The following is a 17,438-nucleotide window of genomic DNA, read 5'->3' on the forward strand; positions in this document are numbered from 1 at the left end:
CCCTTCATATTCATAATAATTTGCACCATGCGGACTTGAGTTTAACTAAGTTGGATAGAATGTACTTTTCGATCTGCACTTAAAGTTCGAATTTACGGTCTACAGTTTAAAAAAATTTATCATAGAATATCACATGTAAAAGATATACTAAAAATGGCTACATAAACTTTCAATCTTCATTAACTTAAGAAGGGTTTACACACAATAAAAGAAGTGTCTATGCTTCTCTTACTAATTTGACTTAACAAACCACACTCAAACTTCAAACCCTTCCATTACATTTCACTCACCAAACTCAAAAGGTCAGCAATACATTAAAAAATAAGCAAAAAAAAAAAAAAAAAAGGCTAAAATGAATTAGTTGGACAGCCCCAGCTAATTTAATTACTGCTTAGTATACCCTAGAAATTGAAAACCCAACTTAGATAGTTGGCAAAGAAAAAGCAAGGGCCAATAATTTGCTTTCTCCCAACTCAAAATCTCATCCCATGAGACTAAACTAAAACTAATTTGATGGTAAAGATAACAACCTTCTACGGAGATTATTTATGTATATATTCCACGAAATGTAACACAAAGTTTGATTTAAACTGAAATACCGCCATTTGCAAAGCAGAAGAAGAGCTCTAAATCCGGCGGAGCAAAGAAGGCGATTGGAGATCTCCGAAACAAGAAGTTTGATGAAATCACCCTCTTCTTCTTAGGCGCCGGTGGACAGGTCAAAATCTCCGGTATCCGAAATCTCTGAGCTTTCGGTGTGGAGCAGGCACTTGTAGTAGAGACATCGTCAACAGCCTCCAAATCATCCACGCCACCTTCAATCTTCGGAGCATCGTTGCAGACCACGGAGGATGAATTCCAAGGCGAAGTCGTCGGAGTTGCAATATCTTGACGAGTAGCAGTCTTTGGCCGGCCAAGCTTCTTCTTGAAATGAGTTCTTGTTTTGGCCTCTCTTGTCGTTTTTGTCTTTGATCTTGTTCTTGCAGACGGAGTCATTGGTTGAAGAGAGCAAAGAAGAATTGGGGAAGGATTTGAAGGTGGCCAAGAAGCAAGAGAGAAGAAAAAAAAACTTCAACAAACAAGTAGAGAAAAACTAAACCCTATATATTGGATGCTTTATAAAGCAAGTAAAATTTGACTGGAAAAGTGTCCAAAAAGCTGAAAATAATCAAACACGCCTTTGGAAACAAAGGCTTTTCAATCAAACCTTACAACTACCTACCATATCAAGAAACCCCACTAAGCATGGAGACGCAACTCAGACAATTTCTGACACAAAAGGAAAAAAAAGGCACAAAAACAAAATTAAACCTGATATATTTTTTAAGATGCAGAAGAAAAAAAAAAAAGCAATCTGGTTAATTAGCAGTAATACTAAAAACCCTAGCTACTATATTTTGGAAGGAAAAAGGAACACAGAAGATAGAGGATTATTGGAGTGAATAAGGTAGGAGGAGGGGGAAAACCCACCTCTGTAAGAGTTGAAAAGCCCTAAATAAAACCCTAGAAAAAGGATGGAGGGGGAGGAGAAGAGGTGGGATCTAACACTTATGAATACATATGTTGCTGATAGGGCTTTATAGTGATTGAGAAGTTGAGAGATAGATAATTCGGGCAAAGGCTGCCCGCTGCCCGAAGCAAAGGCTAGAAACAGATTCGGTAAGGGGACAAAAACTAATGTTATTCATCTCATATTTTTTTTACCACATTTTCATACCATTGTAAGTGGCATTTAATGTGAATAGTCACAAATTTTGAATTAATCTGATTTTTAAATTTAGTTCATTATTTAATAAACTAATAATTAAGAAAAACTAGTTAGCTAAATGATGATTGTGGAATATGAGGAGTCTTTCTCCTTTATTTCCTTGGGTTTTGCAAATTTTTCAAATGATGTGATTGTTCATATCAGATGCCACATAAATAACATTACTTAATGCCTTCCTTATTCATTTTAGTTTTCCTTCTTTTAATTCTGTGAACACTATTCCATTTAGAAGAACGAGTAGGTTTAAAAGTAGAATTTATTTTTATTTTTATTTTTATAATAGCAATACAAGGGCAAGGAGAGTCTAACTCGGGAAAATGCTTTTAACTAATTAAGTTGCATGAAGTTCATTTAGAAGTACTTTTAAAATAACTGAAAGCGATTTTGGTGAATTTATTTTTTAAACCAACCCTTAGTAAAAATCCAACTAGATCATAGAAAAACACTTTAAATACTCCCTGCAAGAAACACATATCTAGTGTTTCTTCTAAAAAGCACTCAAAGTGCTTTTGAAACTCAAAATCAATTTCACAAAAAGTGCTTTCAGTTATTTTAAATGCACTTCCAAACGAACCTATAGTCTTTTGCATATAGTTTAATTACAAAAACTTAGTTCGGCTCGTTTGTGGATTGTGCTCGGTCGAGCTTGTGTTTAACTCAACTCAACTGTCGAATCTAATTTTGCTTACTTAATGAACATTGAAAAATTAATCAAGCAAGTACAAATAAACATAATAGTAAGACGTGTCTTAAAAGAGATGTACTCCATAGATATTTTTGTTATCAATCCGAAGAAGGTTAATTATAAGTTAAAATGTCTAACCTCTATGAGTTAAGTTTAAATAAACCAGGTGAACGTGAGCTATCTCATAAAAACATACGAGCTGCTCACGGGCTTTATATCAAATATGTCAAAGCTCATCAAGTTCGGCTCAATTTTTGAACAAGCATAATATTTTGTTTGAGTTCAACTATTACTTTTGATGAACTTAGCTCGAACAAGCCAAAATGAGTCGAAAACTAGTCCCTCAAATTGTTTTGTATCAAGTTGATTTACAACCTTAATTTATTTTACCAAAGTTAAAAAGGTATATTTGATATTTCCTCTTTGGTTGACAAAAAGTAACTACTTTTCAAATACGAATTTTGATATATCATCTTCAAAAGTTGAGTTTCGAGTTCAAAACCTCTATTTTTTAATTAAATTAAAATATAAATATCGTTTGTATTATTATTTTAATAATAATACAAATATATCAAATAAAAGTCTAAATTGAAAAAAAAATTAGGTCTACTATCAATAATATGAAAACACGGAGATACCCAACTTTTACCTTTTGTGAAGGGATTCAAAATGAAATATGCGAAAATAAATCAAACTAAGGTCTCTAACAAACTTGTTAAAAGTGAACAAAAAATATGAGCTAGTTGGCTTAATTATGGGGTGAAGGGAGGGTTACATATTGTATTAGGTTTGGAAATGGTTAAAATATAGATCTCTTTCTCTTCACTTATAAGCAGTTACGAATTTAGGACTCTAAACTCATGGGGTCTCAATGTAAACTCATTGAGGCATTTAGTCAAGCAATTGGTATGCATTATCTACCTGGTTCTATTAATATCTTCCAAGGCTTGATGCCGAGCATCACTTGCCAAGGCGTGTTGCCGAGGCTTGTCCCAAGGCTTGTTGAGCACCACTTGTTAAGGCATGCATAATTTTTCCTAAGAGGCATTGCATCAAACAATTTGTGCGTATTCTTAGGTGAGGTCCCATAACAAATAGCCTCATGCGACATTCCCCAATGTATTTCTTGACTTTAGGATCCCGGGATCTATTAGAACCCCTTGGATTTTTCCTGCTTATAAGTGAGATATATTAAATTCAACTTATATGATTGTTAATAATGAATTATTTATGTGTTTAATTCGATATCTAGTTAGTGACTAACCTGTTGTGGGGGGCTAGTCCAATGTGATTCCCTCTAGAGTAATTTTTACTTACGGTAAGGGAATGAGAATAAATGAGTATGAATGAAAATGAATGGGCCGGTTACCTAAAAATAAAAAATATCTCATTAGCATAGGGAGTTGTTCTATATATAATTCGTATCAGTATTCACCTATGCTTGCAAGTTGTTTGTTTTTGAATTCAGGTTTCCTATATATCCCACATATACCTGTAGAGAAGTCAAATCTTATAAATCACTGGGTCAGTACTCAGTATATAAAAAATAAAGCTTAGATCTTTAATTAATAAAATTAACATTTGAATTTCTCTCCCGCCAAGCTAAGAAATGAAGAAAAATGATAGAATAAACAGAGAAAAATATCTGGGAGATAAAAGAAATAAAGGTCGTACTCAGTGCATAAGGCTTCCGCTTTACGCAGGATCTGGAAGAAATGAATGAATATATTTTAATTTCCTTTGCACCCTAGGGATTACAAATACCCAAGGAGCAGTTAATAGTTTAGATTCTTTCGATTATATATATATATATATATATATTCGGTAACATTGGAGAAGAAAATGAAACACTAAGAAACAACTAATCTCGTTGTAGTAACTCCAAAATAGTTATAAAAAAGAATTTGAACTAAACAAGAAGAAAGCTTCGCAAGCTTCTAAAACTCTATGTTGCTATTTAAACCAATTTAACTAACCCACTGCAAAATTACTCTATCTATATATTGATATATAATGGTACTAAATTCATGATTATTTTATTTTCATAGTTATCTAATTAGTTGATGAATGATAGTCACTCGCTGTTTTGTCTGCAAGCCAACCTTTTTTTATTAGGGTTTCTGAGATTGATTGATTGATTCATGCATGGTGGAGCTGTCCCTGCCCCTCTTGTTTTTTTCCCCTTTTTTTATTAGAAATTTTCCAAGACAATTAATGTCAGTGTTTTTCAGGGAATCCTAAATGCAGGAATTTAATATTTGTACACGTGTCCCTTTATACTTGGACAAAGTCATGGCATACAAGAAATTTGTTTGGGATTGGTTTTGTGAAATTATGAACATGGGTCAATGGAGTTTCATGTTCATGTTACTATTTAAATATGAATCTTGTTTTTTGGAGGTTCCCATGGTATTTTTCTACACCATACCCTCTTGTGAGACTTTCTTCTAGTTTTGTTCCCTGTTAAGATAAAATGACCAAATGTTATGTTGTAAAACTATCATTCAAATTATAAGCCGTGTGGATTGTATTAGTGATTAAAGTTTTTATCTCCAAACTGTGTTTTACGTTTAAATCATCGTTCCTTTTTTTGGTCTAGCTTAAAATAGTAGTAAAAATCTCTCACTCATATTAATCAGGAAACATATTAGATCGTCAAATTAAAAATCCAATAAGTACTTGTTTAAATATATAATTCAAATTGACAGCTTGAGATAACATATACTGTTGGTTTGTACCAGTAGTTGTGGGTAGAGGGGTTGACTCTGGTAAGAATTAAGCAAGCAAGGTTGGAAAATCTGCTAAATGAGCTAGTTTTGCAGAAAATGAGGATTCCAAAATAAAATCTCATATCAACTAATTTCTCTCTCCCTAAAACGAAATAGATTTCAGTCGGCTCGAGATATTCTCTCACGCAATCATTTCATAGTTTCAGTGGTATTATTCAGTCAGTTAATTGTTTTCAAGTGTTAAAAAGGTGAATCACACGTCTAATAAATGATTGTCATGTGGTGAAATGGTTGTAAGAGAGGAGAAATTTTTTATTGTGACGAAAACACAGATGATATATCACAGTGTTTTCATGTAAGTAGTGAAAAATTTTATTTTTTAAGTTCTTAACTTTTTAACACATATATCACAGCATTTGTATAATGACACGTAATGCACCACCTCACGAGAGAACCTCTGGCTCAGCTCAGCGTAATTCCGACAAGTTGCCCACGAATGCCTTACAACAATTTCAGCAACATCCAAATGCAAAACATGTGTCACGTAGCAGATACAGAACGCGAGACAACGGATAAACCTAAATCAGCAGAGAAAACTAGCTAAATATGAAAAACTTCACCCATACATAAATCATACTTCTCCCAAAACAACTAGAAAATCTGGCTGAAAGTCGTCAAGCAAAATTTGAAGCAACAAAGTAAAAGATAATGGGTAGTACACAATACCAAATTGATGGCCAAGTTACAAGGAATCACCGTCCTCTTGATATTGCTTCATCCAACTCATCATGCGTGGAGGGGAACAACTCTATGTATCGACTTCCAAGCGTCATCCTATCCTTGGCCATCGCTGCCTTGGAGTCTTCTGCACTTGCAAACTCCACAAAACCTTCCCCGGTCGGCCTCCCTTCTGAATTCATTGTGAAATGAATTGAGGATTCTGACAACACGTAGTCCTTGAAGAAATCCATTATGTCATCCTTCCCAGCTGAAAATGGCAATCCCCTCAACCGCAATACCCCGGTATGCTCCGCTGATTCCTTCCCTTCATCATAAGATTTGGCCCTTGGGGCATTTCTGCGGGGGGAACCACCACGAGAATCAGATACTTCTTGGGCTATTGCCTTGTAATATTCCTGCCTCTTACTTCTGAACACTTCAACATATCTCCTGCCCATGTTCTGCCTATTCTTTTGTAGGGCAAAATCAACCTGGAGAGGATACCCCAAAACACAAAAAGCTTCCCCAGTGAACTTGCTATTCTTGTGGACAAAAAGAACATCAACAATGTCAAGACCATGGAAGAACTCAGCAACATCAACTTCTGTGCAATCAAATGGTAGACCACGAAGCTTGACGACAGGGAAAGGTGGAGGTTGTCCAACATATGCATAAGGAGTTGGATTGTACATATAACTTGAGCCAGGGGAGGTCCCATAGAATGAAGATCCTGGCTCACTTAGCCGCTGACGCTTTGAACCCATTTCCCGGCCATCACCACCATCAGCAAATTTACTTTAGTCCCCAGTGACAAAAGCAACAGAAAAGAGAAGCAAACTCATCAGTACTCTTAGCACATATTGTAAAGAATCAAAGCTAATTACAGAACTACATTAATATGCATTCCAATTTTCCAATAACGTTTCATTCAGTAACCATTTATGATTGAAACAAGCAGAATCTTGGTGCAGGAAGAAGAAAAAGTACACCAATGACTCCTAGTTTGGTACTTTTTTTTTCTTTCTAGAAAAGCATTTCTCATGCAATTTTCATTGAACCACAACTTTTAAATCACAAAATATATGACTTAGAACCTAGGACAATAGTAGTTGTATTAATATAGACTTCAAGATTAGGAATTCATTAGGTACTGTTTAAATCTTGGCACTTTCATGTTCTTTCCGTGGATGTGGGAGAATCAAGTCCCTACGTGGCATCTCTCCTTGTGTTTCTTCCTATACATCAATTGTTTAGAAACAAGAATACATGTGCTACTCCTACAGGGATATTATCAATACATATAGAATTATAGATGCAATCATTGACATCATTCCTGCATATCAAATTTCCATACGATGTGTATTATAGGTTGTCGGATGATAACCACAATATAAAGCTCTACCTTCACAAATTCCTCAGCCCACGAGTGTTTGAAATAAGTAACTTAGTCATAAATACAAGTGTTCTAACAGTCAATAACCCAACTCAACTTCTTTACAATTACGTACAATGACAGCCCGGATCTCTTCTGATCTTTCTAGAGGTGTATTTTGTACTGTTTCCTTGATTACAGCAACAATAATGTCACCAATATAAGCATATCGTCGATCACTAGCTCCTATGATTAGGCCAAAAAGAAGCTAGCGAATTACAGTTCAGCATTACTTGACACGAAATAATGCAGCCCACAAACTTTAAAAAATAGGTTGGTTTAATGTCATCCACAAATAACCCAATTTCGACACAAAAAAACTGCTTACGTAACCTTAGATGAAGGTATGACTATTATCTTCCATTTCTTAATATGTATTGTACTATTCCTTGTAGAATAATAAAATTTTAAGGTTTTTCTAGTTTCAGGATGAATTGGATTTTGTTTTCATAAGGAATAAATAGTAATACGTTTGGTTAGAAATATGTGTAACTTAGTTTTCAGTTTTTAATTCAAAATATATGTGGAGTCGTGGACTAACCCAAACACAACACCACTAATAAATGGGTAGTTATGCCTTAAGTGTCAAGTCATTCCTCTCGATTAACAAAAGAGGTCGGATTAGGGTTGACTAATAGTTAACAAGACAATAAATGACAGGAAACAAACACCACCTTCTAACATCACTTGACAATAAAGTACATAAATTGACCCAAACACAGCATGATCAAGGAAAAGGTTGGGTTAAATGCCAAGTCACCTTAAAATGGTTAATGAGACAAATTGGGTGAGAGTTCTTACTAGTAAGCAACATGAACCTAAATGATACAATCATACGAGTAGAACAATACACAAATACAGCATGATCAAGGAAAAGGTTGGGTTAAATGCCGAGTCACCTTAAAATGGTTAATAAGACAAATTGGGTGAGAGTTCTTACTAGTAAGCAACATGAACCTAAATGATACGATCATACAAGTAGAACAAGACACAAATACTACCCTTTGGGACTGAGGACCTTGTGCTACTAACTTACAAATTTTATAAGTTGGGAAACCCCTTAGGTGTAAAAATTATAAACTAAAGATAAATTTGCTAAGGAAAACCATATATAGTTGTTCACAAATATAGAAATAGGATTTTTCCCAACAAAACAAAGAAAACTCGTAAATATATTTGCATTATCCGCATCGAATCTCAGAATTTGGTTCATATATTTTTATTCCATTACCCTAGACACCTACCATAAATTTAAATCATACTCGGTATTCAGCTACAGGTACTCGCTTAAGATATTAATGAGGTCAAACATTTTATTCAGGTCCTAAATAAACCTCTCGAAATTGTTTTAGTTTCGACTATAAGGTTTTGATGAACATACTTTCACATCCTAATTCCGCCTTTAAACGTGTGCCAATTTGAAAACAACGGAAGTAATCAATAGTTCCTCAAATAGAAAAAAGTTTGCTCAGCCCAAATAAAAGACGGAAAAAAATTTATGAGTCCATTTATGAAAACAATATTATCCAATTACAAATTACCAGCAAGAATTTTATTGGTGTAAAGGTTTCCGAATCATCGATGACTAGCTATAGACACGAAATTTGTTGAATTTTCTTCGAAATCGAGCATACGAAGGCAAGCAAAACAAGCCCAAATAAAATTAGTTCTAATCAGATCATTTTACATTGTTGAACCCCAAATAATCCATAAAATTTCCGGAAAAATATGAACTTAAATTCTGGGCGTCATCTAATTTATACTAATCCACAATTAACAAGAACAACAGAAAGAAATCGATCAACAAAGGCCATCGACAGAAATTAATAGAGAAAAGAGCACTTATATGGATTGAAATAACCTAAAGATAATGGAAAGATGAAGAAGGAAGAAATTGAAATAAAGGGTTAGAAGGAAGGGAAGGTGCGTTACCCTCTGTAGAACATGTCTTCTTCGTCGTCGTCTCTCTCTTAGCGGCGCCTCTGTAGCACGAGGATAGGAGAGCCTGTCCAACTCTCCCTAGCTCACATTCTTCACCTTTAAAAGGCTATTTATATTATTATTTTTTATTACAAGCAATATTATCGAGTCTTCCTTTGTTGGCACCCAACTTGTAACGTTGCAACCGGAAATAAGTTAGAGTTATTGTGATAGTACGATCGAATTTCGTCAATGACTAATTTAACATTTAAATAATAATAAAATTTTACTCATTAAGTGGGATCAACTGTATGAATCTTAGAATATCATTACGCTTATTCTGTGACATGTCATCCGTTTAGATTTAAGTACTCCAAGTCTTTTTTGAGAGTCTCTTGCCAAGTCTTCTTAGTCCTTCCTCTATCCCTTCGGCTTTGAACCTTTGTCGTGTAATCGCATCTTCTAACCAGAACGTCTGTAGACTTCGTTTCACATGTCCAAATCACCTTAACCGATTTTCTCTCAACTTACCTTTAATTTCGGTTACTCCTACTTTACCTCAGATATCTTCATTCCTAATTCTAATCCTTTCTCGTGTCTCCATACATCCGACGAAACATTCTTATTTCCGCTACACTCACTTGGGAAATTTGAAAAATATAACCAAATTTTAGGCTCCATTTAGGGTTATAGCCATCATTTAAATTTTATAATAATTGGTAATTACAACAAAAACTTGATGTAAAAATACTAATATACCCTTGATATTAGGGTTCCTTGCAATAAACAAAACACGATCTTTAAACCACTTTAAAATGATGAATTAATGTCCATCACTTTTTTATTTTCATTATTCTCTAGAATTTTTAAACTACTTTTTGCAATCTTCTGGATTTTTGCAAAATGATACAAAAGCCGTATTTTTATCTTTGGTTACACTTTCATTGTTCAATCACTTATCAATTTTAAAATCTATTGGAAGTATCAAGATGCCTAACAATTTAATCTCAAAGGCTTTATTATTATTATTTGTTTTTAATTCATGCTTTTATTATGATTTAAAGGTTGAAAACATTCAAACGTGTAGTTAAAGGTTGTAGACATCCGAAGGTAGTTTAAGGGTTACATAAAATAATGAAAACAAAAAAAAAATGATAAGAGATTAATTACTAATTGATGTCAATTTGACAACAATAATGCGGGAATTCGAAAAACTCTCTCCATCTATATTCAGATTTTCAGTATTACTGGTTATTGTGAGAAATTCTAATATTAAGTGTGTATTAGTACTTTTACATCAAATTTTGGTTATACTTATCAATTAATTAAAGTGGTGGCTATAATTCTACATGAGATCCAAAATTTGGTTATTTTTCCAATTTTCCCCCACTCACTTTGTGTACATGTTGATGCTTCATCGCCAAACATTTAGTGCCATAAAGCATTGCTGACCTTATTGCCGTCCTATAAAAAATTTCCCTTGAGCTTTAGTGGCATATGACGGTCGCACATCACTCTCGATTCACTATTGCACTTCATCCATCCAGCTTGTATTCTATGATTAAGGTCTTCATCCAATTATCCGTTTATTTTGTAAGATAGATCCTAAGTAGTGAAAGCGGTCGCTCTTTGATACTTCCTGATCTCCAATCCTCACCCCCAACTCATTTGAACCTCCATTTGCGCTAAACTTGCACTTCTTATACTTTGTCTTTGACTAACCTAGGCGAAGACCTTTAGATTCTAACACTTCTCTTCAAAAGTTAAGCTTCGTAGTTACTCATTCCTAAGTTTCATCAACATTATATCTTCTGCGAAAAGCATACACCAACATAAGGCTAATCTAACACTAATTTAACAAAATCGATCGTTTGACAAAAAAAAAAAAAAAACTAAGTTAAGTTCACCCAATTAAAAAAAAAATTCTCACTAAACTTTTCAATTTGCCATTCAATTTTAAGTTCACCCAACTAATAAAAATCCTCTCTTCTACACCCATCTTCTTCATCTCTCTCATTAGCTGATGTGGTAAAAGTTAACACACAAATTAAACTTGTAAATGATGTAATTGTAGTATAAATAAGTAGGAATCTTTCTATTCCAGATATTATAAGGGATGCTAATCAACAAAAACTAAACTAATAAAACTGAAAACTAAGTTAAACTAACAATGAAACAATGAATGGGGGATTTTAAACGAATTTAATTAAAATTGAAATACAAGTAAATGGCAACAAGTAAGTTAAGTTGTGAATGAAATACGGATGAAATGATAGCTAACGGATTCTTCTCCTCACATGAAACATGTGTATACAAGTCAATATCCAGTTATTTTTCCTATAAACCAGAATGACAATACCCTAAATTAACTGTGAAAAGCACTAAATAACTCTCAAATTTTCCTAAGTTCATTGAATTGGACTCAGTGATGCAGCCAAATTATTATTCTCAAGTTCCCTAACTAGCATGATAGAGATACATCTAAAAAATCATTAAGTTATGTGAAAATCATAAGTATTGGCGAAACATTTGTACCTATGAAAAGCATGATAATCCTGCCAAGGATTATACTTAAATTGAACATGACTAGGGACTTTTACTACTTATAAATATAAGTTTATAACGATCAAGTGAAATTCTCTTATATTCTAGAAATTCAAGCATGCAAACTAAGTTGGCCACCCTTAAAAGACATACAAGAATAAGTTTTCTATAAATCAGATAAATAAATTGCATTCACGTTTAATGAAACAATAATTGGATGTAATCAATTAATATAAAATATATGTTCATATCTTCGAATTCACCTCTAGCTAAAAAGAGACATAGTTGCACATGTTCATCATAACTAAAAAGCAAACTAAAATAAACATCGATACTTAAAACAAAGATAGAAAAAACTTTGAAAATTCTAGCAACTTCGTTGTGAATAATAGGCACGGCACGCTTGTGTAAAACGTTGAGGACATTTGTATATGTGTGCGGCACAACTGAATCTAAGGAAGAAAGGGATGAGGCGTTTGAATTATTTTAGGATTCTAAAGAAACAGTTTTAGAGTGTTGGAATGTGACTAGGACTTTCCCTTGCAGCTGGAGATATGATAAGATAAGATAGTGTTTCACTCCAAGTAAGACTTCTCTTACTTGTGTAATTCCTTGTATTCCAAGCTTCAACTTTAATTCATTCATACATTAGCATGTGTTTAACACCTTTTAAACTCCAAAAAGGTCCAGCACATATCCATGCACGCTATCAAATCTACGTTCAAAACTGCTCCTAATTGCTCCATTTGATCTCTAATTATCAACTTTACCAAGTGGACATTCAATAAAACAAAAATAACTTAAATCACTACAACAAATGAAAATTAACTCAGTGAATACAAAGAAATAAGATAATAAAGTCGCATAAAAATGCTTCTATTAGCAGAACAAAGGTCCCTATTATGGCAGCTATGAACCACGTCATGAGTGACAAGAAATCTAATTAAACCAAGGTTAGCAAGGGTCAAAGACAATGAATTAGATTGAACAATTATTTAAGCCAAATCCTATGAATGACAAAGATGTTACATTTATTAATTACATTAGATGGTCATGGGCATGAATACAAGGAAATTACTACTTCCCTTCATTTACATCAAAATCGCACATTTGATGAATTTTTTTTATTTACTTGTTCAATTATTGCTGAACTACAATGGTTTATACTATCCATTTCGTGAGAAAAATGTAGGGGTGGGGGAGAAGATTGCATCAAGAAGTTAGTTTTGATAAATATAAACTGTCCAATGTCATAGCATTTCATGTCTACATACTACCATTCAGAATTTATGCAGTAACAACCAGTTCACGTAGAAAGCTCTACTCAATCCACACTTAATCCTAAACATCGAGGGTTAGCTCAAGTTTACAGAGTCATAAGCCGTAAGCCGAAGCCGCAGAGCAGTCATAGTTTGGTTATGATCGTAGATTTTTCATAGCTTCCTTATGAGGAGAAACATCCTCTGGTCGAGTTCAAAGTTCTTGAATTGTGAGGCTTCCCCCTTCAACATCATCAAAAGCCCGCCAAATGAAGCATTTACCTCCCTGAAGCCACAAGACAAAACCCAATAAAAACACATCCTCGATTATATGATATAAACACGTAGTTAGACCCCAATATTTTTTTGTCTTTCTGTACGAGAAGTAATTGGAGCAACTGATTGTCTTAGGAATAGCATCATCATCCTCTACAATTTGTTTAGGAAAAAACAAGGATCATATTTGTCGAGGATATAATACCTTAAGCGGACTTTTATCAAATTCATGTGAGCTTATTGCCTTATTATACCAATTCCAGATGCCTACAGTTTAGCTTTTGTTGTCTTTGTCACGAATAAACAAATAAATAGCATCATAGTTAGATCCTAAGAAGTGAAAGTTTTTATACGTACGCTTTTGGATCACGTTTAGAACCTTCTGAAATCTTAAAAAGCTTCCCTTGCATGACATACTCATATTCATCAGCCAATGTCCTGCGATTGCCCTGCAAAAAAGGGTAAACTTTACTGGTCAGGCATAATGTGGCTCAATAATTTGGTAAAACCGAACACAAGCAACTACCGCTGAGAACAAGGGTCAAGAAAACATGGAACACAATCATCCTTAGGAATCATCTACTTGTTCTCATTGTCAATTCATTATGGACAGAGATGCGACCTTTCATATTGACCTTCAAGCTATCATACGTACACCTAATAATTTGATCAAATCCAAGCAGATACTATCACCAACTTGAAGTGTCAGCCCCGCCATTTTATTTGTCAGTTTAAGAATAAATTTATTTGAAGGCAAGAAAGAAATATTCTAACCTAAAGGCACATAAATTAAATCTAGAAAATAATAAGGCATTCCAATAAATAACAATCTCAAGATGTGGTGGAAATCTGCAACTTTGAAGATTCCCATATTCCATAAGTTAAAACCCACCTACACAAGAGTGTAATAATAAATGATCAACCGACTATGCCACTGGCAATGTAAGTTGTAACACCATTCACCATGAATTTTCCCCTAGCAATCAAGTTCTCTGGACAACCGAATTACTCTATATTTCCATCCATCCCAAAACAGTATTTAGGAGGAACCACGGAAGACCAGATGTGCTATTAATAAACTAGATTATGCTCCGAGTACATGAATAACAACATTTAACAGAATAACTACTGACCACGCCATAATTTGTCTGAAATCTCAACCTCACTCAAGACATCGGCCATCATGTCACAAGTTTGGAAAGCCACCCATGCTCCAATCACACTTTCAAATGCCAAAGCTACATGACATCCTCACTGCCCTCCTACACCAACCTCCTAAACCATCACTATATTACCTCCATCATCCTTCTCAGGTTGTCCTACAACAAATCTCCACAAACTAAGAAAAGCCTAATTGATTGGATTATGCGGCTTAAAATCCAGATCAACAGTTAACATGAACCCAGTATTTTCCACCATACTAAATATACCTCTACTCTTTCCCCATCCGTGTTCATAAGAAGTACCCCTGAATCTTGAATGCAATGGCACATTGAATAACAATGACAGACAAAAAATAATTGATAGATCATAGACGGCATCAAAGTTATCTCTCAACCCTTAAAAGAAGTAATGACTTTCTTTTCACCCAACTAATTGCTCACATTTCACAAACTTTTCATAAATCTCTCACGAAAAAGGCCTTCTTAAAATATGAACCCCATCTAAGTTCAAGATAGGTCGGACGAAAGGAAGGAAAGCCTACTTCCATCTCCATTGCATTACTAAATGCGTTTCAGTTGGCACATCAAAGGAAATTTCATGTTTGAAAATCAGAAGTACTAGTACATGTACCTTAGATCATGGTAGAGAGTGGCTAGCAGACTCTGGGCATGTATCCGTAAAATGAAAATGCCATTGCAAATACCAAAGTTGTAACCGCAAATGTAACTTGCTGAGAATATATCCCACCTCAGGAAAACAATAGTGTTTCCTGACAATACAAGGTCATGGGCTTGTACATCTACAGCCAATTGGTTTTGAGCTGTGGATGCTCTAATTCTATCATTGTATCAGAGAAAACAATTCACGTATTGGGCCTAGTGAACACACGTGCTTGCATGTCACCCGATATATGTTGCCCCACGTGTCTGGCTCAAGTCAGATGACAAGTGAGGAATGGAAAGGTAAAAAATCCACACAAAATCAAACATCCCAGTCAGTTTATTACAAGCTTATACAAATTTCAGAAGTTCAAACCCATCACAGGTCACAAAAAGCTTAAATCCATACCACATGTGAAGGTACCAAAACCATGCATCACTACGGATGTAGCTCAGGCTTCAAGTTTCTGTCCAAGTTATTTCCAGAAATATAGTTTATTCGTTTTAGTGGTAGGTGAAGTGATAGACAAGGACAGTATATTCAAACTGAGCTAACAAGAAAAAGTGTAAACAAAATTTCAGGATGTCATGGACCATGTTGGACTTTGGTGATACAATGTGACAAATGAACAGATACCACTCTGATTTACAATAATTCAAATCTTACTAGCTAGGTGATATCATCACCTAGCTAACCTTCATTAGACAATAGAAGATCTGGCACAAATGATATACAATGCAAGATGTGCATAACTATCTAACCTTAATATGCAGGCTCATTTTATCTACAACTTACGTTCACCTTCCAGTGGCTTTTGTTAATCACTAATTACTTATTACAAAGACTTCGGCATTTCCCTACGTGAAAGGACCAGGACTGCCTTTCCGAAACCACCTAATAGACTAGGGAGTTTTAACGAAAAACTCACGGTACTGTTTACTTTAACGAAAAACCACATTTTTACACTAAAAAGTCAAACTTGGTACTATTCACTTTAGCCTTTATTTTGTCCTTATCATTAAAACTCAAAGTTTTCAAGCCCTTTTCATTAGTTTTCTAATAGACTAACCATGAAATCCAAGACAAGATACACATGACTTACAGAAACTGCTAGAGACCACAAAAATACCCAAACAAAAAATCCTAAATAAACCACCATTGAAATTTCAGAAAAACAGTACAGGTTTCCGGAGAAAAAAAAAACCAGTTTTGCCATTCGAGCTAAAATCACCGATAACTCTCAAGCTAATAACCCAAGTTATAAATTCACTTTCACTGTACACTGGCACATGCTTTCATACATGTCACATATTACCAATACAGGATTACAGATACAGTAAAAAAATACAAGAAGGGAATCCATAAATAAATATATAAGCAACAAAGTAAAAACACAAGTTTGAGTAAGTACAGGTTTTACCTGGGTGAAATAACCAGTATCAGGAGTTCCATCCAAATTGATTGTGGAAGTTAAAGCCATTGAGAATTTCTCACCTTCCCTCATCGGATACACCTCTGAATTCACATCCAGGTGCATGAACATCTCGCAAGTCTCACTCTTTGCTTCCACTCGAGTAACTTTCAAAGCGCAACAAATTAAAAATTATTGAATAAAATTTAAAATTTTCTTGAAAAAGGTTATGTAATTTCGAATAAGAAATTCGAAAAGATGGATGGGAATACCTTTATCGAACTTTTTGCCATCTGGGTTCAATCGCAGAATCTGAAATATGTCCTCGAACAGACGATCAACCATCCTTGCCGCTCTGAACGCCGAGTGTTGTCTCGCTACAAAGACGGTGTTCTGAGTAGTGGGACGACTATGGGGCTTGCTTGCGGGAGATTGGCATTTAACTGCGAAGCTACCATCTCCCACCTTGACATGCTGAACGGTCCTGATCTCCCAAAAAATTCCACAAAGTAAAAATAAAGATTAAGTACTTAAAACCCCTAACATTTAGTGTTATTCTAAATTGGTTCAAACATTTTTGAATATTCCAAAAAAATACTTAATTTATTAAAAGTGTAACATCCATTAAACCCAAGTTAATTTTCTGCTAAAATAACTAGAGCTTACTTTGTTTCCAATCAATAAAAGGTCATGAAACTAACAGTCACCACCACTCTCATCAGGCCATCACCACTAAAAACTAATGCGCAACCACCAACTCCACCCTACAACTCAAGGCCACTCTAAACATGAGCAAAACAAATATGCTATAGCAGCTGGAAGTAGTCACAAAAAGTATCCACTTCACATCATCACCCACACAGATCACAT

General features: G+C 34.6%; 3 protein-coding genes across 3 annotated transcripts; all 3 read right to left on the minus strand.

Moving 5' to 3' along the window:
• Nucleotides 1–585: 585 nt before the first annotated feature.
• On the minus strand, nt 586–996 carry LOC103401799 (cyclin-dependent protein kinase inhibitor SMR9-like). The gene has a single exon (XM_070819637.1). It carries the CDS (start codon nt 994–996, stop codon nt 586–588), a length of 411 nt encoding a protein of 136 aa, XP_070675738.1.
• Nucleotides 997–5,787: 4,791 nt separating this feature from the next.
• On the minus strand, nt 5,788–9,432 carry LOC103401761 (uncharacterized). Its single transcript, XM_008340481.4, has 2 exons — nt 9,267–9,432; nt 5,788–6,697 (listed from the first exon to the last, which is right to left on the minus strand). Exons 1-2 carry the CDS (start codon nt 9,278–9,280, stop codon nt 5,935–5,937), a joined length of 777 nt encoding a protein of 258 aa, XP_008338703.2. The 5' UTR covers nt 9,281–9,432; the 3' UTR covers nt 5,788–5,934.
• Nucleotides 9,433–13,005: 3,573 nt separating this feature from the next.
• LOC103401760 (DNA-directed RNA polymerases II and V subunit 8A-like) lies at nt 13,006–17,066 on the minus strand. The gene is made up of 4 exons (XM_008340480.4): nt 16,841–17,066; nt 16,578–16,735; nt 13,691–13,782; nt 13,006–13,343 (listed from the first exon to the last, which is right to left on the minus strand). The coding sequence occupies exons 1-4, from the start codon at nt 16,911–16,913 to the stop codon at nt 13,232–13,234; spliced, it is 435 nt and encodes a 144-aa protein (XP_008338702.4). The 5' UTR covers nt 16,914–17,066; the 3' UTR covers nt 13,006–13,231.
• Between the last annotated feature and the right edge of the window lie 372 nt (nt 17,067–17,438).

The sequence above is a fragment of the Malus domestica genome, chromosome 03 (assembly GCF_042453785.1).
Source record: "Malus domestica chromosome 03, GDT2T_hap1".
Taxonomy (NCBI): Eukaryota; Viridiplantae; Streptophyta; class Magnoliopsida; order Rosales; family Rosaceae; genus Malus; species Malus domestica.